Genomic DNA, 27,185 nt, shown 5'->3' on the forward strand with positions numbered 1-27,185 from the left:
TCAATACCAGGCTAAAATCTGCCATACTTAATAACAAGATTTTTTTTTTTACCTTGTCATGAGGCTCTTGCAGTGTGGACAGTATATGCAGTGCCTGCTGAGAATTGGTTTCCAAGTAATAGTCCACCAGGTTGTTCACAAGCATAGGTCCACGGTCTATCAGTTCGTTTACAGCAAGAAAAAAAAAACATACATTCTCAATATACTAGAAATGAAGCATTTGTTACAGGGACATTGCACAACTTTTTAACAACTATTACACAATTAATTTATAACATAAACCAGTACTTAGTGTTTACCAGACCTTTAGGAAAACGAGACCTCTCAACTGCATTTTCCAGTTCCTAACCATTCAAGCAATTGCATTTGGCTCAGGGAAAGTAACTCGTTTTTTTAATAACTAACAATTACTGTCTGACCTTAAAAACCTAGAGGTAGCTGAACTGCAAGAGTGTTTTACCCAGTACAGGTAAAGAGTTCAGGAGTAACTTTACATTCTCTCCCTTCAGCAGATAAAGGAGAGCAAGTTCAGGGACAAGGACAGTGACAGTGCTCTCATGCTCTGAAAAGGCTCTATCAACATAAAGGATGCCTTAATAGCAGCAATCATTTTTTCAAGAAAGTCTGGGTCTGTTGTTTTCTTTGGGGTTGGGGTTTTTTGTGGTTTATTTTTCAAATGAACAAAATCCCACTAGTTCCCATAATGTGGATGACACCTAATTCTTTCTAAATACACTTGACAAAGAAAGTTTCATCAGCTCACAACTTGAGGTTATGCCCCAGCAAAAGCTAGTCATTTTATAATAGCATTTTAACAATTATATAACAGACCTTCTAAGAGACATGCCATTAAACAAAATGGACTGAAGAGAAGCCTCAGTCCTTAAAGCAATTTCAAACCAAAGTATCAAGAGTTTCTTTCAAGTTGCATTTGCAAAGACTGTGCTTGATAGAAAAAAAAACCCTATTATTCTATCTTTATTGGTGTAAAAGCAAAACTCTTCCTCCAGTTACATATAAGGATACATACCACAAACGAGATTATCTTTGAACGCAGCTGTTACATCTTCCAGGACACCCAGAATTGGAGAATCCAGCATTGAGAGGAGCTCACCAACATTTCCTTGCTGTGCCATGATGCACGTACTAACATGAATGTGGAGATTAAAATTTCAGGAAGTTCCTCATGGGTGCCTCTCTACCAGACTAGAAGAGAAGAGAGAGCAGATGAATGAGCTTTCCTTTTTCCCTTTCCATCTTAAATCTCTCATCGCTTCCCTATTTCTTTTCTGCAGTATTGCCCATCTAACAGTTTTACACTGAAAGGATTGCTACACATCTGCAATAAAAGCTGTAAGAGAAAAGTTTACAAATAAAAGCTGTAAGAGGAAAGTTTACAAAGAAGCCAATGAGTCACGAGCAGGGTTTTCTTCATCTTTTTTAAAAAGACATTAATCTGTTTTGCAGAAAAACTTGGCTAGCATATATAAACTGTCAGAGCATTCTGTTACCATATTTTTTTAATTTGCTCTCCAGGTCAGTCAACTAAGACTAAAGTTTTGAATAAAATGCAAATAGCTCCCTGGAATCACTCCATTCTCGCTTTCTTTACAGCAATTCCTCCCCAGCCAACCTTTCAAGTCCTTTGCATAGTGGTCTACACTCTGGAGAAAATATGCACCTCAAGATCCTTCTCCACTCCTGTGGCTAAATTAGAAATTCACTGCCCTCGGCTTTGCATTATTGCATACTAATAGATTTGTGCTTTAATACTTGCAATGTGGCCAAGTTGCAGCTGTTAGGAAACTCAGTTAGGGTTACTACAGCTGCTGTTCCTCGGCCACCCTGTGCATGCTAAATCACAAGCTTAGCAGCACAACATACCTTGTTTTCACACGTATAATTTGTGCATTATATATTAAAAATTCTGCAGTGCAAAAACTGTATAGATTATTAAATGCAACAGTGTGCAGGTAACATGACTGGTCAGCTTCACAGTATGAAGCAGGAGTAAATCTAAGCCATTTCAGGTTTTTAAGATGGCTTCCTCCCACGTACCAGCAAGGGAGGGATTCAGGTATCACATCTATCTATCTATCACAAAATGAAGCAAGTTTTTCTTCATCCATAAGAATCTATGCTGAACCTTTCCCAGTGGCAGAAAGAATCTGGCTTCACATCACACCTAATTTTATTAGCAAGGATTTCTTGCTAGGACGAGAGGAAATGGCCTCAAGTTGCGGCAGGGGAGGTTTAGACTGGATGTAAGGAAAAATTTCTTTACTGAAAGAGTGGTTAAACATTGGAACAGGCTGCCCAGGGAAGTGGTTGAGTCACCATCCCTGGAGGTATTTAAAATACGTGTAGATGAGGTGCTGAGGGACATGGTTTAGTGGGCATGGGGGTGTTGGGTTGACGGTTGGACTTGATGATCTTGGAGGTCTTTTCCAACCTTAATGATTCTATGATTCTTCTTTCCTCCTACTTCCAGCTAGCATACATTTTTCACTTTCTCCATGGAAGGCAAGACTGACACATACCAAGTTTGCACACAAGATTTTTTTTTTTTACTGCAAGTGTGTATACAGCACCTGTTCTGTGGACGAGTCGAGCTTCTGTCTGCAATGCTGTCAGCCACACACCTTTCATGATCACTAATAAAGAAAAAGGATGAAGAGGTTAACAAAAGGCACAATTTATTTCTTCCTTACCAAACCCTGTATATTCAGAACAACATTAAGTTCTTTACAAAGCACAGCTACGTACCTCCTGCATGAGAAAAGTCAGCCCTTAGTTTGAAAAACACCAAGAGGTGTTGCACAGGTGCCCGTTCCAGAATTGTCCACAGGTTAAGCTGTGCAATTGCCTCCAACTAGATGGCTTTCACAAGATTGCAGTTTTGTACTGTGAACCTTCAAAAGCTGCTATAGAGTTTTATTTATGGTAGGTAAAATCTTACACAGAAAGAAGTCTTCTCTTATCCTACCAAATTCTGAACATAGAATAATTACTGTAATTGTTTAAGTCTTTAGATTCTAGTCAAAACATTGTTAGACATTAGCCAAGGACCATGTATCAGTGCTCTATTTTAAATGATAATTCTGTAGTTACTTATATACATATTACTTTCTTGAAAATTTATGTTTAACAATGTTACTGGACAGCAAGAGTTAACCTGTCTACCAGTAAACTTTGTCATTTGCAACATATCACTCTGTACTTGCAGAACTGCCCAAGGTCACTTTTATTAGGGCCACAAGACATCAGCTTACTTAATCTGGCACTGATTGCAAATTCAAAGGTGATAATATGGCATCACACTCACAACAGGCATTTCATTAGCAACAAACTTTCTTGAAGTGTTCCAGTAATCACAGTTCCAGAACACAAAAAACCCGCCACCCTCAGTTTTCAACGATCATAGCTGAGCAGTCCAAATAAAATTTCTGTTCACCTACAAGCAGCTAGCAGAGTCTGCTAATTGAAGTGTTTCAGATTTAAACGTTATTCCTTTTCATGTCCCATGCTGGCAAGACCTTAAAAACTGCAAACTTAAAACTGGCTGGTAGTGTAAGCAAGACTTTCAACTATAGACAACAAAACAGAAACTTGGGGTGGCGGAAAAGAGTTGCTTTTTACTCAAATATAGAATGGATCTCTGCTTTCCAAAAAGATTAGGGCTGGGATTTGTTGTGGTTTGGGGTTCTGTTTTGTTTGGGTGGGTTTTTTTTTGTTGTTTTTTTTTTTTTTTTTTTTACTCTGCATTGTGCAGACTTCCAAGCTTCAACTTCTTCCTCAAAGAGCTTGCTGTTTAGAAGGCAAACAATGTCCAAAGAGTGACACCATCCTTTCAAACAGTTTAAAGCCACTCATCCATGCAACCTAAGGAGTCAACCTTCCACTCTGTTACTCATTTTCAGGAGTCAATTGCTTTTTTAGTTTATAGTAACCGCTGTGATATTTAATTTACTAAATTACAGTTACACTGAGATACCCAGAATGCATGCAGAACTATATGTGGGGAAATAGTTTACTGCAAGTAATCTATTTCTTTATTTCCGAGAACACGGTCTTTGAGACCGTAAAGGGCTTGCTAACATAGGTGCTTTAATTTCTATCAGGATACAGTCTCAGCTATGGTTAAGCAATAGATTCACCAGCTTCCTAAGCAACATGAATTAGTTGTTTAAAGTCTTGTTAACAAGAGAGATGCACGACCACACCCCCAAACCAGCTGCAAGCAAAACCTGTTTTGAGAAGTAAAGCAGCATAAATGCTAGTCTCTGCTTTTTTACCCCATAAAGACCTTGTCAACTCTCTTTTGATTCCCTACCCCCCACCAGAGTGAAAAGAATGCTTTTATTTCTTATTTTCCTCTAGTAATACTATTATACTTGGACCAGATCTTCATCACACCAGTAAAAACCTCAACAGCAGGTTTCACTAATTCCAATATTGCCAGAGGAAAAATTGTAGCATGGTGATATCAAGAAACATGAATGTTTCTGGAAGTCAGGTTCAACAATACACTTGCAGACAGATGGGAAAAACACCGGTTTAAGTGTTCAGTAGGTAAGAGGATTTCAAACTTTATGCTATTGGCCTGATGGCATGCACAAACACTACAATCAGATAAAAGCAAGGTTGATAACGCAAGCTTAGTTGCCGATAACTATACACGTAGGTAACTAATAATTCCCCAAGCTCCCTAAACTAGTTAAAACAGATGGCTCAAGTGACCTTGTGCCAATAAATCCAGCATAGTTTAAATGAACTTGTCAATCAGTCAATCATGCACCGAAGTGCTTTATATGAAGTGGAGCAATCTCCACTCCAAAAGCCAGTATTCAAAATATTAACAAAAGTATTCCAAGCCACATCTAAAAATGGGACAGTATTACACATAGGTACTTCACTAGGTGGAAAGTTTATCTGCTGAAGTTACATAAACACCAGTATAATGTTGTCACCCTGCTATACACAAAGTCACAATTTTACAAAAGCAAATCACAGCTTTCTCAATGTAGGATCTCTTGTGAAGTCACTTGTGAGGGACAGATTTGAAATCCTAAGTAAGACTAAGGCTGAGATCCTCTAAACATATTGGGTCCGCGATGCCCAACGCAAATGAACAAACCAGGAAATTCCAGCAATAGCCTTAAATTGTGTCACACTTTTTCTAAGCAAAGACAGCTGAATAACTAGTTTACAGGCAACAGGCTTTTAACTTCAATCAGAAAACACTGTGTTCTGGTAGATGAAGTACAGTTCCCAGGGGCCGTGGTATTGGCGTGATTTATGACCAGTCCCACCAGTAATTTGTGATATGATTTTCAAATCTTTTAGATAAGGAACTCAGGACAGGCCAGGTTAAGGAACTTCCATTACCAGTGAGATCATCCACTGAATGCCACAGTATGTTGTATCTGGGATTGATATGACATGTGTGGTGAACAGGATCTCCCTTAAATCTTTACAGTATCATATCATGACCACGTCCTTCTTCTCAAACACACAGTATACAAGATGAGTCTCTCTAATGCTTCCATCCTTAGCTATTGCAATCATTCCCCTATTAGAAGAATTTCCACATCTCTGCAGCCATACCTGGAACTGACAGGGTTAAAACGAAGTCAGTATCTTTTCCATATGGTTTGAGTCACTGATTCTTCACTAACTTTTAAAATTAGTTTTATGTAAAAGATCCAAGGCACTAGGTAGTAAAGAATGAAAAAAATCTGTTTAAATACCTTTTAAAATGCAACATTTTAATCTCACTGGAAGATATAAACACCAATAGCAAACTTCTTATATTCAAGAGCTTTCATAAAGACAAATTTTAATAAAAAGTATTAATTTTAAGTACCAATACAACTTTGGAGGCAGCTTAGAGAAAAAGGAGAAGCCAACAAGCCAAGCACCAACTTGTTTTAAAAATTTTTTTCAGTAGCTAATTTAACCGCAACACAATCCTGTTAAGCTATAAACTCAAGACAAAGGAAAAGACTGTAAAAATATTCATTGGAAAAGGCTAAACAGAGAAAGAGATAGAGTATTTCAAAAGATTATGACTTCTGTAAGTAATTCTGTCAAGAGAAGATGTTCTTCTGTTCAGTGTATTTTTATCTCAAGCCAAATGAAAAAGCAGCTGGTAGTGCCAGTTATGCTTCTCTGAGGGGTGGGGAGGAGGGGGACACACTCAACACACACGCACACTCCTCCCAGAACGTCCTCAGCATTTGCTGTAACAACATAGAAATTCAGACACCAGAAGCATTTATTCTGGGGGGTGGCATGTGGGGGATCAACATCAGCATTTCATCCCTCTTCATTAATCATAAGTTAAATTTGGGGCATGCCAGTAAATGGTTATCCCCCCCCCGCCCCAAGAGAAAAGGGGGATTTCAAGAACATTAGAGCACTGCTGACAGCAATGAAGCGAAGCCAGACCTCAAGACTTACACTTTTCCATCTGATTTCTACTGCAGGTAAAGTAGTCCTCAGGTACTGCTTTGGCAGAGGCCATGAATGAGGACAGATGTATTTTACTGCAATCATTGTTTTCAAAGAAAAATTCAGATTGACAACAAAGCAGCCCTTCTCACTCAAACCTTTGAAATGTTTGTCATGAAAGGATAAGCCTCACTCCCTCCCATCCGATATACAAAAATCCAAACCTGTTTTGTATTTCCCAACAATACTCAATTTTATATTTTCTTCACAGGTAAACTAAACACTACCATTATAGAAGTGACATAAGCAATTAATGAAAAGTGACAGCAGGGAGAAAAACCACTGGTGGCAATAGGAAAGTAAGCAGCTGATCATTCCCTTTTTCACCACCCAGAAATAACAACAACTCTAAACACTTTAAACCTCAGTTCAAACTGATCATTACAACTGGCAGTACAATTAATTTAATTTATTTATTCAAAGAATGAAGGTGCCTGGCTTCTTCTAGTAGTCCATATTTTTCTGGTTATTTTAAGATCTGATACAAGACCCCATTCCTAAACTTGATAATTATTTATAGTTATAACTTGACATTATATACATTCTCCTGTACTTTGTTACAGTTGCTTAACCGATGCAGGAACAGGAAGATCACAAAAACCCAATAACCTCAAACAAAGAGGGAGAATCACATTCAGCGATTTTTAAGATTCTTTTGAAACTATGCTGTGCTAACACACTATGCTAATTGCTACCCATCAAATTTCTGTCAGAGAGAAAATTGTTTAAAAGCAATGCATGCCAAAAAAAGCCCAAACGTGGTGGGGCTGGCACTGAACCCTTTGGCAGAAGCCATGCTAACAAGCCAGTGACTAACCTGAAAGGGAATTATTTCAATTCCTTATACACAACTGCACATATTAATAGCAAATTAATAAATAAGAACAAGCATTGTTTTTCTATGCAAATTTAATTAAGAGTACACAAGGAAAGTAAGTTCAACTAAGGAATCTTTTTAAAACTATGAACAGGTAAACAGAGTGCTCTAGACTTCGTGGTAACACAACGAGCGAGACTCCTAAATCTCTGCAGCAGTTTTTTTTGCCAAGAGAAACCTTTAAGCATATTCAAAGAGTTAGGCTGCAATTCAGTACATCTTGAAACCACTGCAAACTACCTAGCGTACTCAGTCGAGGCATTTTAACTACTCCAAGAATTAAAGTAGGCATTACACAGAACAATACCAAATGATGTGTAACTTCTTAATTAACCACAAAAAAAGAACAATACCCAGGAAAGTGATAGCAGTCCACCACTGCAAGAAGTTTGCTCTGTATCTTAACGTGCTACCCAAAGAATGCTTAAGCTAACAAAGGAAGTATTATTACTTGTCCTCATTATGTTTATTAAACTACATGAAAATATAGCAGCTACATACCAGACGAAGAACCTAAGCTGTAACATTCTTTCAAAAAATACACACCTGTCTGCAACATGCCACAAAATCTGGCACCCCTCCCCTGCCTCCACCATTAAAAAGTGCTTTGATTATTTGATTTGCTTATTACAGAAGGTATCTTTTCCAAAGAGAGATAGATATATATATATATGTTTGTGCATGTGTGTGTGCGTGCATGTGTGTTATAGGCTATTCAGGTCTTATAGAGACTGACCTTGGTAATCACATCACCAGCTCATATAAAGTGTTTGGCAGTTGCAAGAATTTTGGGGATCGGTACAAGTCAACATCCCAGCAGTCCAGCTCTAAATAGGGCCAGCATTCATTTTAAACTATAAATAGTTACTAAAGTCAAATGTTTGTTCAAACACCAAAACATCTGCAACTGAACAGTATATCTCATGTGGAAACCCTTTAATAATGCTACTTTTTATTAGTCACCATAAAAGGAAATTCTCAAGTAACAAAGAGTTAAGGAGCCAGGATTAAACACAGCCAAAGATAAAATCATTTTAATTAAACCTTATCTCACGACAGATTAGATATTCTGACTATATTTTCATCTGAGTAAGTCCGTGCAACTCCCCATAAAGGCAATTTAGTACCGGGTTGACTAGGCTGTTAAAAAAACAGAACAAATGAACAAACAAAAACAAACCAAACAAGTATTTTACTGAGTAAAGGATTTTAAGCCCACGAATTTAAGCTTAAACGTGGGGTACCTGTTTCTGATAAGCAGACTACCTGATTGCTGCTTAGCAAAATCAAGTCAACTGCAGACAGAAGTATGTATTCCCAATGCTCGCACTAATTATTAAAACTTCCTGAGTTTTCAAAGATTCAGTTTCTATTTGTTCATACATGTAAACTGAAGAGGAATTTTCCCACCTAATGGCATCACTTCAGTAGTGCTTCGATTATGGCAGATTTCTAACAACTTGCCACAGAAGTTAATGTCAGAGAACTACAGGATCAGGCCAGACAAAGAATGAAAAATGGTATTAGCATCCACTGGAAGGTTCTCTGGAAACAGCAGGTCTGGAAACAGTTCTGCACACAAAACCTGATCCCAGTTTCTGTGTCATTTCTATGGGGTTTGAATCATATATAACTTTAAGGCATGTTCTTTCACTCATTGCCTTGTAAAAAAACTCATTAAAAAAAAAAAACAACTAGGAGGGAAGCACTGACTAAACTGATAAAACAACGATAGAGGCTGCATCCATAGCAAACAAAGGGTGAAAACTTCAGAACTGCGGTCTTCCAAGTTCTTTGTGATAACAGGAAGCAAAATGTTTTCTTGTAGAAGTAAACAACATCCTGACTTCACATTACCTACCCACGAGCAAGGAAATAAGAAAAGCCTTCCTCACCAAGGGGACAGACTTTTAACGACTGCTTTAATGCCTAACCCCGGACGAGGGAACCCCCTCAGCAAGTGACTGAGGCAGGGGAACTCTGGAAATCGCTACTCAGCGTTCGAAACGGAGGTGCTGAACCTTTTTCGATAAACCCCGCAAAATTAAAGAGGCGCGTTGCCTCGGGGGGGGGGGGAAGGGGACGGACCTTGCGGGGGGGCAGCGCCCCCAGCCCCCCCCGCCCCCCGGGCAGCCCCGCCGCGGCGGGGGGGGGGGGGGGATAGCGACCAAGAGCAAGTTCGGCTGGGGGGGAGGAAAGGGGGCGGAGGAGGGAACATCGCTCCCCCCCGCCAGGCTTTACCCTCGCCTTCCCCATCCCCCCGGCCCCTTCCCTTTCTCCTGCCGCCTCCTCCCTGAGCCCTTTCTCCCTGCCTCCCCCCTCTCTCTGTTCTCTGCCTCCTTCTCTCCGTCCCCCCCCGTCTGCCTCCGCTCTCGCCCCGCTGGGGGAGGAAGGAGGAGGCCCAGCGCACTCACCTCTCCTTCTCCTCCCCTCAGCTGTTTACCACTCAGGGCTCCTCTGGCCCACAGGGCGCCGCCATCTTGGCCCTGCCTCCCCCTCCCCCTCCCATTCACAGGCCGCTTCTCCCCTCGAATCCCTCCGCCGCACAAAGTAGTCCCACCCCTCCGCCTCACTCCCCCCTCGGCCGGCGCCGCGCCGGTCCCTCACCGCCCCGCTCGTCTCTTCTCTCTCAAGGGCCTTTCTCCCCGTAGGGGAGTAGGGGTGAGGCGGCGGCCTCCGCGCCCACCCGCTCTCCCGCGGCGGAGGTATCTCGGCGCGGGAGCTATGCGGCCGCGAAGAGGTCGCGTGATTCGGGGGGCGGTGCCGCGAGGAGCCCCGGGCGGCGGGCACGTCACGCGGGGCGGGGCCGGGCGGCGGCCGGTAAACAAGGCCCGGCCCGAGGGGGCCGCGGCGGCCGGCGATGGCGGCCGGAGTCGGGCCCTCGCTGCCCGGCGAAAATGGCTCTGTACGTTCCCGATTTCCCCTCCGCCCGCGCTGCCGAGCCGGCCGTGGCGGCTCGGGGGCGCGGCTCGGGACCCCGCGGGCCTCGGCTCGGCCGCCCTCCTTCCCTCGGGTCAGGCCGGCTGAGGCAGCCGGTGCGGCGGCTCGGCGGGGTCGCCGCGAAGGTGGTTCCAGATTCCCGCCTGAAAGAGTTTTTTGAGTGCGTGAATGTGCTGAAAGGGACTAAAAGGGTCTCGAAAGTGCCTGCGTGTGCGTGGGGTCGCGCTGGCGGGAGAGCGGCGTGTGCCGTCCTGCGGAAGGGCTAGAGGGAAACGCCGGGGCAGGCACCCAGAATTTGGTCAGCTTTCCACCTGATGGGTACGCAGAGCTCGCGTCATCCGTCCGATTTGGGACTCCGTAACACTTCATGCAAACCATGGATAAGGGCTATTGTCTTTTTTTTTTTTGCTGAAATGCAGCAACTGTACGACATAAAACATTTCATCCTTCCTCTTCTGGATGAGGTTTGTTTTTCCTCGTGGAAAATCCAGAGTTTAGGAAAGAAGAATGGCAGTTACCTCAGGGCGGGTTCTCCAGCCTTCAGTTCTGTATGCGGCACCAACAGGTTTTCAATTCAACGTTTCAGTCCCCAGGCCAGCGGGGCGTCAGCCTTTCTCCTTCTCCAACGAGGGGGGGTTCGGTGGGGATGCACCGAGGGTGCTTGGCAAACTGCTGATCGAACTCTTCAATCCATATGAATTGTCCTCAGATGCCAATAGGAATCACGGACGTTAGATCTGCAGGGTAGAAACTAGGTATAAGAAAACAAATGCGGATCACAGCCCCGTCTGAGAAGTGTCGGTGGATTTTTAACTTCTGTGGCGTTAGCTTTGGTGTTTCACAGCTCTCATCCCTGCAGGGCCGAGATAGTTCCTTCACGCCGCACCTGCAATAGGTCATCCGGCTTCTGGATGCGATGGAGTTGCTTGGAGCCAGCATGTTTTTAATCTAGTCCTGCCTCGTGCGTGGCAATTAATGTTCATTGCAGTCTGGACGGAGTGATGGCATTTTTTTTTCCTGCTGTGCAGAAAACATGTTTCTTTAATCTGCCACAGAAAAGAGTGGAAATTAGGAGGAGCTTCAGAAAAGAGCTGGAAGCAATTAGTCGTGTTATTTTACTGTGACTTAATTACCGTAACATTCAAATTGACAAAGAAAACATGGATGCTACAGGAGGGGTTTGCTGCTAGATTTGAAAGGGAAGACGACTGCATTAGAATGGACATGATGTGTTATAATTAACCTGTTTATTATTACTGAGTTATACATTTAATAATCTATTTACTTAGGATGCACTGGAGCATATGACATGTATTAAGAACTCACAGCAATGCACAAAATTAAACTGTCCTCAGATGCAAGCAGAACTCGCTGCACATCCACCATGGCCCGTGTGGGTCAGGGCCAGCACAAGCTTGTGTGAGCCCAGATAAGCCCTCTGCAGCTCTCTGTTCTCCGCTGGCCCTGAAGCAAGAAGAGGGAACAGGGAAAATTATATCAACAGGAAGAACATAAAATAAGAATGGCCACACGGGGTCAGCTCAAAGGTCTTTCTAGCTGAAAATGCATCTCTGGTTTTTCTTCAGCTTGTGTAAATCACCTTTTGCTGGCGATTTCAATGGAGAGGGGAGGTGATAAGTTTAACAGAAGCCATAAACAGAAATCTAGGGAAGAGTAAGAACACAACAAGCCAAGGTGATAGCTGACTGCGCTCCCATCCTGCAACTATTTGCTCTGTAGGAACTCCTGAAGTAAAATAAAGGGAGAAGGGGCGGGTGAGAGCTGAACCAGACACAGCCGTGTCCCCATCTCTCTTCAGGCATTCTAGCGTAGTGATAATAGTGATAGTCATAAAAGAGAGTATCTGTGCCTATTATCTCAGGGATCAGTTCGTGTGCAATTATAGCTGTGCTTCGTGAGAGGATGGCTACTTGGAGACGCAGAACAGCTGATACAGATGTTTTACTTGCAGCTGCTCTATGCACAGGTTACTGACGCTGGAAGATGTAGTCATCCTCCTTCTCCAAAGGACTGTGCCCAGTGCTCTTTGGAGCACCTCCGAAATCAGCTAGCCGGTGAGGTTTTACTGAACGTGCTATTAGATTTTTTGCACAACTGGTTTTCTATAGGTTTTTTTGTGTGGCTGACTTGCTTTTACTGTCTCTAGTTCAAGAGCCACATTCTGCAGCCATTTGCACTTTATGTCAACGGGAAGTCTGTGCTCAGGGGTGCTGGCAGAAGCCGGCTCCAATGTTTCATAAAATAACATCTCAGTCCTTTCAGCAGCTTGTCATTTTCCTGTTTTGTTTAATTCCTGTAACTGTCTTCATATGAAACCCTGAAGCTGCAATGTACATTTTGGTTTTCTGTTACAATGCTTGTTTTTGTAGTGGGAAATGTAATCCTTCAAATGCCTGGGTTTAAGAGGATGCAAATCAGCTTGCTAGCACAATGCTTCGGGAACGTTTCTTTTATGCAAAATCCAGCTAGATAAATGAGGGGAGGAGGGAGAGGCAAAAGGGATTGTTTGCTTCTATAAACAACAAGAATTAATTATGTTCAGTAAATGACAGATGGGTTAAGATCAAAATCTGAATCTTTCTCAATGTGGGTGAAATCTACACTCCTATCTCCGAGTTGCATCAAAACCCGCTGCACAGCCTGTCCGGTGCCATGGGGCAATGACAGGGCGCGATGACAAGAGCTGTGACTTGCGGCTGTCCCGGCAGAGAGCGCTAGGGCCAGCACGCCTGGCACCACCGCCTGCCACGGCGGGATGCGAAATACCTCCGCTATGAATCTGAAGTGTCTCTGGACCACATCTGCTCCATCAGGGAAACACCAGCCTACCGCCGACCCTGCTGCAGGGCAGAAAAAAGGGTTATTGCTTCCAGGTGCTCCCACCAGCCTGAGCTGCTGTAGGAAATGGGACCAAACTGAGTCCTGGCTTAATGCAACTGACCGTAGAAAAGAGTGAAATGCATTTGAAAGCTCACAGGGAGCAGAAAAACTCCATGATACAAAGGCATTTCTCTGATGGTGACGTCCTAGTACTTGGCACTCAACAGCTGCGTGTATGCTTATATACATCTTAATTCTAAACTTCTCGGAAGGCACCTTTGCTGTCCCAATTCCAGCCACGCACAGAGTGTGCTGTAAGCGCAGGAGGGGAAAACCGAGGGCACATGCAGCTCGTGCCGCTGTTCACTTGCACAGTCAGGAAGATTGTGATAATCAGAGAATAGGTGAAATCAAGGAATTACTTTCCCCCCACCCCCCAAGCATTTGGGGAGATGATCTCTCCTTGTTTGTCCCCAAATAAGCATCGTGGCCAAGGATTCTCAAAAGAAAATCACTGTTCTCCAGCCCCTGTTCCCAGCTCTACTAGAGAACAACCGGGTGATCTGAGAAAAGTCACTCTGCCTCTGCTTCATTCTCCCTCCTTCCCCCCTGCTGTTACAGGGGGGTTTGGCAGTCAATTATTTCACATTTTCAAACCTTTTTTGAAAGCAAGTGATAGAAGTGCAAATTCTTATTATTGCTCTTGAAGAGCTTTTTGCAAAGATGCTTGTTAATGAGCTTGCTTAATAAGCTTTCTTAAATCTATATCCTATATACAGCTGTATATAGATAGAGCAATGCCTAAAATATGTCTGGATTGCACACACATATGCCTAGGAAAAGGAAGGCTGATTAACGCACATCTTTTTCGGTTATTACTGTGCAAGTATTTATTCCTTTTTCCTTGGAAATTGGAGAGATAAAAGATCCATTCTGGAATAAAATAATTCTGTGCATATGTGCTAGATGGTTTTGTTTATGAGACTGAAGTATGTGAGTGTGTGTATGTGAGACAGATGGTGTGTCTGTTTGTGAAAGATATGATGCGTGGATGAATGTGTGTAAAAATACAGGTTTCTCAAGAGCTATTCTTTCCTTTTTTTTTTTTTTTTTTTGAAGAAAAGACAAAATAACAAATGCCTGCTTGGTACGTTATTTCACCGTGTCATGCTCTTTGTCAATATGACAGAGGAGTATTCCTGCAGAAGGCGAAGCTGCCCCAGAAAGTGAAGGGTGCTGCCCCTAGGGTTTCGAGCTGGGCATGGTGAATTCTCTTCAAGTTTTCAAAGTCCTGGAAAGTTTTGATAAGCAAATACTTTCTGGGCTCTGCTTCTCTATTGGCTGTTTCTTCACCGCCAGATTTTGACACAAATAATCTGATTGAAAAATCAGGGAGGGGAACAGGGGCAAAAAAACAGAGAGAGAAAAAAGGAGAAGTATCTATTTCAGCAGACTGCGACTAAGTGAAAAAGTGGAAGAAGAGTCCAGAGAGAAGACGACGTCTCGCTTGTCTGGGGAGATTTCAAGGCGAATCCAGTAAAGCAAAGTCCCCCAAACAGGTGATTTATTTATTCTTTTAATCACTTTTAATTTCATTGTTTTTCTCATTTCTCTGATGTTTTCCTAACCTTTTTCTTCTTCCTTGCTTGTGTTTGCAAATATGTAACATGTTCCACTGCATAAGTCACTTGTCCTGAGGATTCCTTCATGATAATGGTTCAATTAAATGAGTCAAACCTTTTAAAATTATATACCATATACCTACTTCACTCTCACATGTGAAAATGGTAATAGTAGAACAAAATATAAAAGATGTGACAGTGGTCTCAGATACCTGTGTCCCAGCAAGCTCCGTGCAGCAGGAACAGTTTCCAGATGTAGACTTTTGTACTTCAGCATTGAGGAGAGGGCGTACTGTATTTTTCCTTTTAACTGTTCTTTTACAGGGCCAGACCTTTACATTCAGAAAACAGCACACCTCTGCTGACATCAATTAATCTATGCCAATTTTGCTGGATGAGAATTCAGTCTCTCCTGTTCAGGATTTTTGCTCCAAATCTATCTTTTATTTTATTATTTTTCCATCCTTTCTAAGTATATGCTGATTAGTGTAACAATTTTTAGCATATGGAATTAGCTATTTATAGACGCTGCTCATATACCACCAGATTGATTCAATACTTTAAGCAGGAAAACAAATGATTTGCAAGTTCACACAGCAAGTGCATCTATACGTTAAAGGGATATAGAATTTGTTAGATTGCACTATATAAATCTATTTATCCATGGAAGCCTAAGGCAAAGTTTGCTAAAGCCAGTGGCATTCCCATCATCACTAGGAGCTAAATGAGGTTTCTAAAGAACAAATGCTGCAATTATATTCTCAACATTTTTTCTAGACACTACAGATGTACAAGCATTTCCCTTTCACTTCTTGGACAAAATTTCCACCATAATTTGCTACCCCTGCCATAATGTCCATTTGCCCAGTCTTGCCACAGGAATTGAAAATGTTCTGCTCATTTTTCCACTAAAAAAGCAGCATTCAAATTACTTGCCCCAAGTACATTCGACTAGTGAAGACGTGATTAATTTTGTTGTAAAGAACTGAAATTCTTTTTGAATATGACTTTATATTTAAAGAGTCAGGAGTCCATAAAACCTCTTATTTTATTTGGGCTCTTAAGAATTTCAGACACCGGTTATGTTCTGTTTTGTGCTTTTTTCTTCAAAAATTTAGTCTTCCGAAAGACAAACTATTCTTTATTTTTGGTAGCTTCACTTTTGCCGGAAAGAACACAAAAAAGCAATATTAAGATTTAAATATAAATTAAGAAATGGGAAGGAAATAAGCCTCTTTTAGCCTAAAACTTTGTACAGTCATCAGCTTATATGAAGACATATATCAATTGTAAGTTAAAATTAAGTATTTCCGCTGAGTGTGGTGGGAAAAAGGGTTTCATCTCTACAATTAACCTTGTAAATTTGAAAACAGGATTACCTGAATTTAGAGGAAAATGAAAGCCAGCTTTAGAAAAGAACTTAAGCTGCAAATTGGGTTCCTGATTCAGCGTGGCACAATCCTGCAAACACCTGTTCCCAAACACGGTGTTCCGTGTTATGAAGCGTCTCGCTGAAGGAACCAGAGGGAACAGCTCCACAATCTAATTCAGTGAGAATATGAATTTCTTCTAAATTATATCAAAGGGCCCAATCCTGTATTTTTGGGTACTGCGCTTCACGAGGAGCACAGGATCAAGTGAAATTAGGATCCTGAAGTCAGAAACCACCCCCTAAAAAAAACCCCCTTTTAATTTGGTTCTTGCACAATCTCCAGTGTTTCAGTATTACATTACAGTTTTACATGTGATACTCTGCAAAATCACCAGAGAGCATCACTGAGGATGAAGGAACTTTGAGTTTGAAGATTGAAGGGGAACACGCGAATGCTGGGTCCACTTTCAGATCTGACTGGGGATTTTATAATTGGTAAAAGAAGCCCTTCTAAGGTGCTTCAAGTTAGGTACCCAAAATAATGAAGCAGTTTTTTTTCCCTTGGGTCCTTTTGGCTGTCTTTTCCTCAGGGCAGATTACTACAACGTTATTGTACAGCTACATGAACGGCAAACAAATAAGAATGTCAATTCTAGCCGGCTCCTGATTTTATATTCTGTATTGAATCCAAAAAATGCCGCAACACTTGCATTTTGGGTAGGCACTCCTGCCCAAGCAATGAACTCCCTTTTGCACTTGGCAGTCAAGGTAGAAACTGCTGCCACAGGGCCTGGCAAGAACAGACTCCATAAAAATAGAGTTTAATTTTTAGCAAAAGGTTGAAGCTAAATTCTGTCGGAAGCTTCGATGACTTTTAGACGTAGCGGGGCCTGTCGTCGATAGCACTGCTTTCCCTGTGAAATATAGTTAGCCATTAGTAGCAGCTGATCACTCGCTGCTGATAATCTTGAGTTTCAAGGGGAGATAGTATTTTTTCTCTCACAATCTGTGCTTCTAGCTTTCCTCTAACCCGGCTGTGTGAATCACAAAGACAGCCCAATGCAGTTGTTAATTAACTATGCTTTGGGCTCCCAGTTCCTGTTTTCTCTGTAAAATGGGGTGGGGGAAGGTAACTTCCTTTTGTAACGTTCAGTAGTGCATTAAAGATCGTTGTGCTCAATAGAGGCCCTTATCAGCAGTCGAGATACTGGACCAAATTTGACTTTTACATTGCTGGGACAAACACATCCAGAAAAATCTCGTTGATTCACGTGCATCTACTTTCAACCGCCATCAGAAAAGAGGGGCTGTACTTGGTGCCTTCGTGTATTTAGCGTATGGGTACTACCATAAAACACTGCAAGACTGCTTATGCCACCCATCTCCAGTCCTCTAATTTACCTGGCTAAGCCGTCCGGCTAATGCCTTGGGGTCATCTAGCCGGTGGGCAGAGTGACTCTTCCAGCAGGCGCTGCTGGGCGCATGCTTTCACCCTGCGTTCAGAGTTAGCCGCTGCCAGAGCCTCTTCCTCCACTGTGTAGGAAGCCCAGGGCAATTAGCTGGTTAATTCAGGCAGAGAAATCAGACGTCTAAAGCTTGCTGGTATGAATACCCTCCATTGTGGACACAGTCATGCCCCACCACATGGGAAAATCCCTTTGACATGAGTGGAAATTCCATTTATAGAGAGTTTGTGGCAGCACTTTAACTTGGGGCACGTCTATATTGCAGAATGCAGCTCCACGCACAGATACCCCATCTGGGACTGAGCGAGAGCAGTGAGACCCTCTGAGCTAAGCACTTCTGCTAGGATGCGAGGTGCACAGGCTAAGCAGAGCACGCTGCTGGAAGGGCTATGCCCATCGCAGAACACACCTGTGTTTGTACTGAGCCGGAGGTATTTCTGTGCACGCAGCCTTTCGCCAGGCAGAGATACACTGTACGATACTTAGAAAGAACCTCATTAGGGACTTACAGAAGAGTAAATACAGCAATGTGCTTCAGCGTCCCTTCCCTCAAGGGCATACTTACGGTTCATTCTCAGTACTGTTTTGTCCTCTTTCTAAAATTAAATTAACAAATCTACTCTTGGCCTCTGTTTTCTCTTATTCATCTCAAGTTGCATGCAAATTTCTTGGAAAAAGATGAAGAAAAACAAGTGAGTCATTTCAGAAGAAAAAATGGCTAGAGACACCAAGAGTTATCCCTGAAGTCATAGAACAGTGGGAATCCTGGGCCAGATTTAAAAAGACAGCTATAACTGCATTTCCAAAGGCAGCTGGGCTGGTGAGCACCTGACTCTCGCCGACAACAGCGGGTTTGGCAATCCACCTGTCCACAGCCGACCTCGCTGTGTGAATCCCACAGTACATGTACCTGCAGCCGTAGGCACCTCTGTAAATCTGGCCCTCGGGCCTTTAAACAGAACAACCACTGGGCTATGTAATTATATTTAGCATGTAGGGGTAGTGCGGGCACTTCCCTAGGGAGCAGGCCTTTTCCATCCCTGGCTGCTTGGGATTCCAGGAGCCCACACTGCTCTGTCCTGACTTACACAGACGTTTCAGGTCATTCCTACTTAACAGGAGCAAACTTTGTTCTTTTTTTTTTTTAGTAAGTAGGCTACACTTCAACTGCTCTCAGGAAAAACATGAAACTTAGTAATGCACTTTCCCATCAACAGAGAGCCAGGGCTTACTGCTGACTTTTCTTCTGAAATATAGCAAGATTTGCTTTTAGTGCTACTATCCTGAACAATTACAAAGGAAAATGCAAATACGTATGCAAATAAGGCACCAGCTGATATTGCCGTACACAGCATCGAGCCTGTTGTCATACTGCCTACATAAGAACAGTTACTAGCCATGGGGAGCGGGCACAGGGCGGGCTGGGTTCTGGATAGTAAAGATAACAGTTGCATTGCAAGAGAATTTTATATGATTAAATTTCAGCATTTTATGTTTGTTCCTAACCCGTCATTTCAACGGTGTGTGATATGTGAGTCAGATCCAAAAGGTAACCTCTCTCACCCAGCACTTCTGCTCTGCCTCTGTTTGACTGTTGTTTGTCAGCCAGAATACAAAATACTCAAGCTACAGCCAACGAGAGGAAACCCACCACACATCATGGCTGCAGGGATTTTCTACTGCGTCTCTCCTATTACCGATGTTGTTTCTATAATTATTATTTGTGTAGCAATTGCACAGAGGAGCCCATGGCATGGCTTGGGACCGCGCTCTTCTAGGTGCGGTACAAACACTAAGACAGACCCTTTCTCAAAGGGGTGGTCTCCAACCCGTGGTCCCCACTGCGTTCTCTCAGGGAGGGTAAGGTCAGAGATGCACTGTGTCCTGCAGCCAGAGCAGAGAGCTACAAGAGAGAGATTCTGGGTTCTGATGTATCTTTGCCACAGAAACAGTTTTGGTCTGTAACACAGCACTCAATTTAAGCATGCCTCTATTTCTCCACCTACAATATAAAGACAGCAGTAATCCTTTGCTTTAACCCAAGGGTAGATTATGAACTGTAATTTTTATGGGGTGTACCGTAACCTGCAATCCCATCTTCAATCTGCAGTCCCATCTCTACATTCAGTGGCAGAGACTACCTGGCAGTAAGTTATTCTCCTTAGCCCCCTCCACAGCTATGTATTTTCCCCAGAGTTGAGATCCATCAAGCACCTAAACCCAAGCAAGCACTCCCTGCTCTTCAACTGGGTGGAGGGACCTTTGAGGTGACCTCTGTGTCTCCCCAGGAGAAGGGTTTTAATTCTCATCACTGCTGCATACAGAGCTGATGTGCTGGGGAACAAATGAGAAATTGCCCCCCAATCCACAGAGATTTACCTGCCGTTATTCTGTGTTTCTGCCCAGGCAGTGAATGGAAAATGCCACGTTCCTTTTTGGTGAAGAGCAAAAAGGCTCATACCTATCATCAACACCGCTGTGTGGAAGATGACCTGCCTATACTCACGTGGGATCCAATAACCTCTCCCTTCACTGGTAAGTCAATCCATCCACTGGGCTTGTAAGAATACACCAAGGCAAATCAATAATTGAGTAGGCAAGCTAAGGAAGTAGGATGAGTGAGCTAAAGAACAACTAAGGGCTTCCACATGGGGATGTCAGTCTAAGGACAAACTGATCCCCCACTGTGTGCCCTCTTTCTCTAAGCCAAATCCACACTGTCCCACTGAAACCGAATTTAGATCCTCCCTTTGTTTCCTGCTGGGTTGCTGGGGAGATTTGAGATACAAGATTGCTGTTTGGAGTCGGTGATTTTTGGGAAAGATGGCCAACTTCAGGCAACTAATAGTTGGAAAAAGAGCTCGCACTTGGTTGTCAGTCTTCTACAAACTCACAGCTCTGCCACCTCGATCTCCAGCTTGCCATGTTCACTGTCCACATTCTCTCTGGACCTGCATCTTCTCTACCTCAGTGTGTTACCACCTCCTCCCGATGATTTGCAAGGAAGGTTACAGCTAGAGTGAGAGATACCAGTGACACCCTAACACTGACTGTGAAAGGAGTCCTACACACTCACAAGTGAAGGGCTGGCTGCTCTATGCTATATTAACACAAACCAACGCTGCTTCTGACTGTGCCTGCTGTCCTCCCTCTGCTCCTGTTGGTGCTGTCCCACAGCCACCCCTGCAGTGGCAGGGCCAGGGCAGTTATCTTCTTCCTTCAGGCACCATTCAAATTTTCTTTATTCAAATCTAGGATCAACTTACCCTTTGTTCTAGCCCTGGCTATCAAATTAGAGTCCAGCCCTATGATAAGTTTGGTAAAAAAGAAAGGAGGTGACATTCTAAGTTCAATTCCTGCCGTCATCCTTTGGCCATTTGTTGTGTCCCTCTGTCCAAACCAGAGGATTTGGACAACAGATGAATACTGTCCTTCAGCAGGCCAGTCCCATCTCCAGCAGAAAGGAGGCACATGTATTGAACCTCTGTCCGTTTTAGATTCTTACTATAAAGTCTACTTCTAACAAGTGCTGGTTGGTCTCTTTAAGGGCTGCGACAAACATGGAGAAATGGGAGTGTGGGCAGGAGGAGATGAGGCTCTGTGGTCACCTTTGCAACTGCGTAAGCGGTTACCTCCCCTCTCTGCTTCCCTGCTTGGCTGTCCATAAATTCAGGTTAACAATACAAACTCTCTTAGGAGAGGGGTGGGGAGGTTAATAAGTTAGTGATTGTTAGTTACCCACACAAATGAAAATGGTTTTAAATAGGGAAATGATTCTTACAAACATGTGGCCTTCTAGGGTTAATTTTCTCTAACTATATAGGGTATCAAGTGTCCTATCATTTCTTCCTGCCCCCTTCTACCTTGCCTATCTCATCCTGCTTGGAATTTCCCTTTGTCAGCAATGGACAGACCTTGATTGCCGTGCTGATTGCACCACTCTGCACTTATTCAGGGAATTGAGCATGGGCTCACGTATCCAAGCATGAGTTCACACATAAGTACAAACCCCACCTTAATAGACTCTTCTCTTAACAGCTAGAATAAACTAACTGTGACTCTACTGCGTAATTACAGCCATAGGAGACAAGACACCAGAGGACATCAAGAAACAGGACCTAGAATGCGTGGTTCCAAAACAAGAAAAGGACCCATCTGAACTGAAAGAAGAAAGTGTCCCTGTCCAGTACCTGAGCAGGATGCTGCCAGGCCCTTCAGCTCAAGGTCTGCTACCCAAGACCACAATTGCAAAAGAGGTCAGGGCTGGGCTGGCTTATGGAGCCCCTACGACTGGGTCCAGATTTTCAGTAAATGGCAGCTCTTATTTTGACATCAGTAGTCAAACTTGTCCCAGGCAGACCTCATCAAGAGCATTCTGTATTTCCCTTTACGATTCTGGTCTAGATCAGCATCTCCCTGAAGGATGACGCTATGATTCCCAATGAGTGAGCCTCCAAATCTCAAGGACTAATGCAATTCCATGCTCTGTGGGTCAAGACAGATGGCCACGTGATACTTGTTCAAACACCACATGAAGCAGGGCTAGTAGGGGGGTTAATATTCCCTTAGCATTCCCTCTCCCCTAAAATTTCCTCAGGCTGAAATCAAAGTCATAATAGGAACTCTGTATGGGGATCAGGATTTGAATCAAAGAAGGGGGAGTTACCAACTGCAGCTCCCAAGGTCAGGCAGGACATGAAATGGGGGGATGGTACCTGGGGAGCTTTTTTACTAGTGCCGAGCTGCAGGCAACAGCATGACACTCACTTCTCCCTCTCCTTTGCAAACTTAGAGATGACCATTCCAGGTCTGCAGATCAAAGACTGCATTAACACGACAAGCGCCTCTACCTTCTACAAAACCGGCTTTTCTTGGGATGCTTTCCATTTGCCATACAGCTACCGACAGATGTCTTCCACCATGCAGTCAGCCCTCTTGGAGCACCCAGTTAGCCTGTATGGAAGCCACCTCCTGCCAAGCGCCGAGCCCCCTCTGGATTACAGCATGCATTACTCCTCGGACATGGAGACCTACCACTGTGTGAAGTGCAACAAGGTGTGTCACAGCAGAACCTCGGGGATGGGGAGGGCCTGGAGTGATTTTCATTGCATACATCAGTGTTTCACTGGGTTACACCAAAGTGCAATGCATGCGGCTCAAAATGGGTATCTACTTGTTCTGACTGGGGACGAGGGCGCTAGGAATGATGCAGTTTCACATGGCCCATGGGAGGGAAGAATCAAATAAAGAGAAGGAATTGAAAACAGAGATGGAGACACAGCTGCCTCATGTCAAGAAGTCACTGGCATTTTGTTTTGCAGGTATTCTCCACTCCCCATGGACTGGAGGTCCATGTCCGAAGGTCTCATAGTGGGACCCGTCCCTTTGCTTGTGAAGTGTGTGGCAAAACCTTTGGACACGCTGTAAGCCTGGAGCAGCACACCAATATTCACTCCCAGGTGGGTAGCATGTTTCCAGAGAACCAGCTCTCCAGAGCTCATGAGTGCTTGGACCTTAGCTGTTGCTTACTCCATTATAAAGGAAGTGACATTTCCTAGGTTACAAACGTGATGGCTTTCTTGTAGCACCCAATGACAATGATAGCAGCTCTGAAGACCATAGATCATAGATCTTGGTCTCACAAATCTCAGACTGCCCTTGAGAATTCCTTGGATGGGAGGGGAGGATCGTTGCTACTGGTTCTTTTGTGCCTTGCCTCCTCCTAAAGGGCACAGGAGTTTGGATCACAAGATGTAATCCCTTTCCATAAGTAACCCTCCCCACATTCTCTTTGTACTGCACCTAGCATATCAGTCCATGAGCTGAGGAAATTTGCTTATCAAATCTACTGTTCTCAACGCTCTTAACACTCTTCAAGCTCTGTCACGTCTTGCAGCCACAGACATCCCATGATTTTCTTTCCCTAACAGGAAAGAAGTTTTGAGTGCAAGATGTGTGGGAAGACATTCAAGCGTTCTTCCACCCTCTCCACTCATCTACTGATCCATTCAGACACACGGCCCTATCCCTGCCAATACTGCGGCAAGCGCTTCCACCAGAAGTCGGACATGAAGAAACACACTTACATCCACACTGGTGAGAAACAAAATATTCCCAATAAGCAAATGCAAATTAGAGTCCATCATGTTGGTACACATACATAATGCCCAGACACAGAGGTACTGGACTGGGGATAAGTGTCCAGAGGCAATGGAAACTCATTCTACCCTGTGCGGTAAGACAGCAGAAGGTCTAAGCATCACTGAGAGGCATGTCCTCCTCTGTGTGGCAGGGAGGTGGTTATTGACCAGCCTCCGGTGCATGTCATGGTTGTACCCAGCCCTGGATGCAGACGGCGTGGGCCACACAGCTGGGGAGGACTGCCTCTGGTTCTTCTCACCCTCTGCTGCTGCGTCAGAGTGCAGACGCATTAGCAGGCCAGCTGGGCTGGCAGCACCCTGTTGCCCAAGCATAGCCAGTCAGGTCTGAGTCTGCTAAAGGGCATTTCTACCCCCCTTCTCTCATCTGTCAAAGTGTTTCTTACCATTTTCTCTGCCCTGCAGGGGAGAAGCCCCACAAATGCCAGGTATGCGGCAAAGCCTTCAGCCAGAGCTCCAACCTCATCACTCACAGCCGCAAGCACACTGGCTTCAAGCCCTTCAGCTGTGAGCTCTGTGCCAAGGGCTTCCAGCGCAAGGTGGATCTACGGAGGCACCGAGAGACCCAACACAGTCTCAAGTGAGGGATGGCTCCAGGTCTTTGCTGGAGCTGCCACTGCCAGCGCATGCTCCAGGGAAGAAGACTCTCCCCAGCATCTCCGTCCAGCATGGGGCTGCCCACCTCATAAAGCTTGTATAGCTTCCTATGTTCCCCTGGGGACTGGCAAAGTCATGTCATTGGCTTTGATATTCTGGCACCCCAGGGCCTTGCACATCCCAGTAGGTGACACAGAAACATGTGGGACCTCTCACTTTTCAATTACAACAGGTACCAGCCCAGATCTGACATCACCTGCTCAAGTGCCAATCCAGAGGAATTCCTCCAAGGTCACTATTACTCTGGATTTACACCCCATGCAGAATTCGGTTCATCAGACTGACCAGCAGTGAGGTGGGAACTCTTGGACTAGTGGCAGCAACAGTCTGTGCCAAGCTAGTGCCATAACCATGTTCTGCTTTGATGGTTAGGAAGATAAGGCTGGGGCATGCAAATAGATTGCATTCAGTGAGCTGTGTTCAACCTGGACAGGGCTTCTGCAGAGACTTGCCCAGGTCATAAATTCTGGCAACAGACACCTAAAGTCATTTTCTTTCAGCGGAGCATTTACTGTGATCAAATGACAAGTTAACTGTGTTGTATTTTTAGCTTGGAGTGGGAGGAAAATACTGAAAAAACAGCTCCTATCCCTAGCTGATAACAGGGGGTCTCTAACTGCATTCCTCATATGCACCATACTGCAAAGATCCCTGGGTTAGCGGCAGCAAAGCGAGCTCCAGGAAGAGCCATGCCACAGCACTAGGCGTAAGCTAATAAGCCCCATGTCTCAGTACCATGCAAGAGAGACCGGCTGCTCTTGGAATCCGGGCTGGTATGTCCCACAGTATTTCACTGCATGCTGGACATAACGGCTTAGAGCCGTCCTGGGCAATCCTGTGTCGCTGCATGGCCAGGAATGGCCCTTGGATATCGATGTCAAGGGCCAGAGTTCTGCTTTCCAGCCGCTCTCTTAAAGGAGGAAGTGCCCTAGCCCGTACACATTGCCATAGTATGCGAGTACCTTACAAATATTATACAAACAGAGCAGTGGTATTTCCTCCTCCTTCTTCCAGGTCTAGGGGTTGAAGCAAAGCACTGGAACAAGTAAAGAGCCAGTTCCCCTCCAAGCTCTATGTTCTCACTATATAACCTTTGGCAAGTCACTGCACTGGGCTTTTATTTCTCCACCCCTCCTGGTGATGTGGAGTCATTCACTCAGGTTTGTGGAGTCCCTAGAGTTCTTAACAGGAAGAACAAAGTATTATTATAGCATTAAAAAGACAAGTGCTTTCAGTTAAGAAGGGCATTGTAGCAGCACACAGCCCACTCCGTAACTACATCCCTGAACGCATAGACTTGGACGATGACACCGGTGAGAAGTAGCCTAGAGGACGGGCTGTGGCACTAGCCATTTCACTCTGAATGCTTATGAAGCAAGGCTGCCATCATGGGCAAAGAAGAAACAGTCCAAGTGGAAAATTCATTTATTGCCAGGAGAGAAGAGATCTGTCCTGCCCTCCGTTAAATGCTGTAAATCCAAAGCCATTCTCCTGACTAAGACCTAAAATGTACTTGCCCCTGTTTTATGCTGTGCCTAAGCTGTTAGTCATTAATATGCATTCTGGAAGCTCAAAACAGAGTCTGTACTCCTGGCTTTACTTGTACACTGTAAATATGTATTTATACTTATTCTAATGTATATTTTTATTGCACTATACCAGTCAGTGACAACATGTACAGGCCTGCTGGGATTTACCTGATAAATCTGTTCCCTCTCAGTAGCTGGGCTAATACACTGTATTTCATGTTAAAAACATCCATTTCAAGAAAGGCTCATACTTGGCTCTGGAGATGCAGGCAGTGGGGATGGAGGGGAAAAGGAGAAGGGAAGGAGTACAGCATTGCTCCATACCGTTCGAATGAAATAAAGATGGAAACTCACATGCAGAACAGGGCTCCCAAACTTAGACATGAAAGAAGACAAATTCAGGGAGCAGAGGCCTATTGACTGCAGAACAGCCACGAACAATGCTTAAAGCCTGGGGTCAGGGGACATTCATCTTCAGAGACAGATTTGTGCAGAGCCCCAGACAGGCAGCAAGTCAGCTCTCCAGAGCAAGAGGGCTGTGCAGCTACAACCACATCAGATGGCACGGGATCGTGTGCCCAGCAGACGGTGTTATCGAAGCCCCCGTTACAACTCTGCTGTCCTTCCCTGGGTCATGCCAGAACCTGGTCAGGGCAGGGACTCCAGGGGAGATGTATAACCTGTGACAGAACTGGGCTTAGGGAACTGGTCCCCAGGTACTGACCGTGACACCAGGCGCACACACACGTGTGAACACTCTCACACATGTACGCATGCACAAACCTTACTCAGGGTAAAGTCATTTCAGCTTATTAAAGCTGCTGCCAGAAATGCAAACCGTGTTTGTTATTCCCCTTGTCATCCACAAACTTGCAAACAGAAATATTTAAAGAGCATGTCAGCGTCTGAACTGCTCAGGAGGTAATACCCTCCAGCCCCAAAACACACGGGCACACCAGCACAGCCTTCCCCATCTGTGTCCTGGGGACAGCAGGTGTGTCTGACTCATCTGAGGCTCCCCAGTTTTGGCCATTCCGGAGGGAAGTGCTGGCACACACTGATCGGCACCGTGGCAAGACTGCCTGTAAAACCACTCATAAAAACAAATCAGACAGCTGGTTCTTCTGAGCCTGCTGAACAAGGGCTACTGTATCCATTAGATTTCCATTCCTATCTTTGATTTCCATGGTACAGAGGAGGCATATCCTTC

At 44.2% G+C, this 27,185-nt stretch overlaps 2 protein-coding genes across 6 annotated transcripts in view; one reads left to right on the top strand and one right to left on the bottom strand.

Annotated features, from left to right (window-relative positions):
* Window positions 1–10,087, bottom strand: part of TSC1 (TSC complex subunit 1) — a 29,210-nt gene extending 19,123 nt beyond the window's left edge. For 3 of the 5 annotated variants that reach the window (XM_076355754.1, XM_076355755.1, XM_076355750.1), the window contains exons 1-4: window positions 9,805–9,878; window positions 2,592–2,654; window positions 1,031–1,206; window positions 53–156 (exon numbers count right to left, since the gene is read on the bottom strand). In XM_076355754.1, coding sequence (XP_076211869.1) covers window positions 53–156; window positions 1,031–1,136 — 210 coding nt within the window. In that variant the 5' untranslated portion in view covers window positions 1,137–1,206; window positions 2,592–2,654; window positions 9,805–9,878. Of the gene's footprint in view, window positions 1–52; window positions 157–1,030; window positions 1,207–2,591; window positions 2,655–2,766; window positions 2,893–9,804; window positions 9,879–9,997 lie in introns of those variants that run through there. The other 2 variants (XM_076355751.1, XM_076355753.1) reach the window with 2 other exon arrangements.
* Window positions 10,088–14,517: 4,430 nt separating this feature from the next.
* On the top strand, window positions 14,518–26,638 carry GFI1B (growth factor independent 1B transcriptional repressor). Its single transcript, XM_076355547.1, has 7 exons — window positions 14,518–14,730; window positions 20,038–20,166; window positions 21,709–21,855; window positions 22,424–22,686; window positions 22,953–23,090; window positions 23,562–23,727; window positions 24,195–26,638. The coding sequence occupies exons 2-7, from the start codon at window positions 20,052–20,054 to the stop codon at window positions 24,371–24,373; spliced, it is 1,008 nt and encodes a 335-aa protein (XP_076211662.1). The 5' UTR covers window positions 14,518–14,730; window positions 20,038–20,051; the 3' UTR covers window positions 24,374–26,638.
* Window positions 26,639–27,185: the final 547 nt, after the last annotated feature.

The sequence above is a fragment of the Aptenodytes patagonicus genome, chromosome 18, assembly GCF_965638725.1.
Source record: "Aptenodytes patagonicus chromosome 18, bAptPat1.pri.cur, whole genome shotgun sequence".
In the NCBI taxonomy this organism is placed as follows: Eukaryota; Metazoa; Chordata; class Aves; order Sphenisciformes; family Spheniscidae; genus Aptenodytes; species Aptenodytes patagonicus.

What these genes read in the sequence shown, in the direction of transcription:
- GFI1B (XM_076355547.1), top strand. Translation starts at nt 20,052, where the DNA reads ATGCCACGTTCCTTTTTGGTGAAGAGCAAAAAGGCTCATACCTATCAT. An exon ending in AATAACCTCTCCCTTCACTG is followed by an intron (nt 20,167 to 21,708) that starts GTAAGTCAATCC and finishes GCGTAATTACAG; the next exon opens with CCATAGGAGACAAGACACCA. An exon ending in ACACACTTACATCCACACTG is followed by an intron (nt 23,728 to 24,194) that starts GTGAGAAACAAA and finishes TCTGCCCTGCAG; the next exon opens with GGGAGAAGCCCCACAAATGC.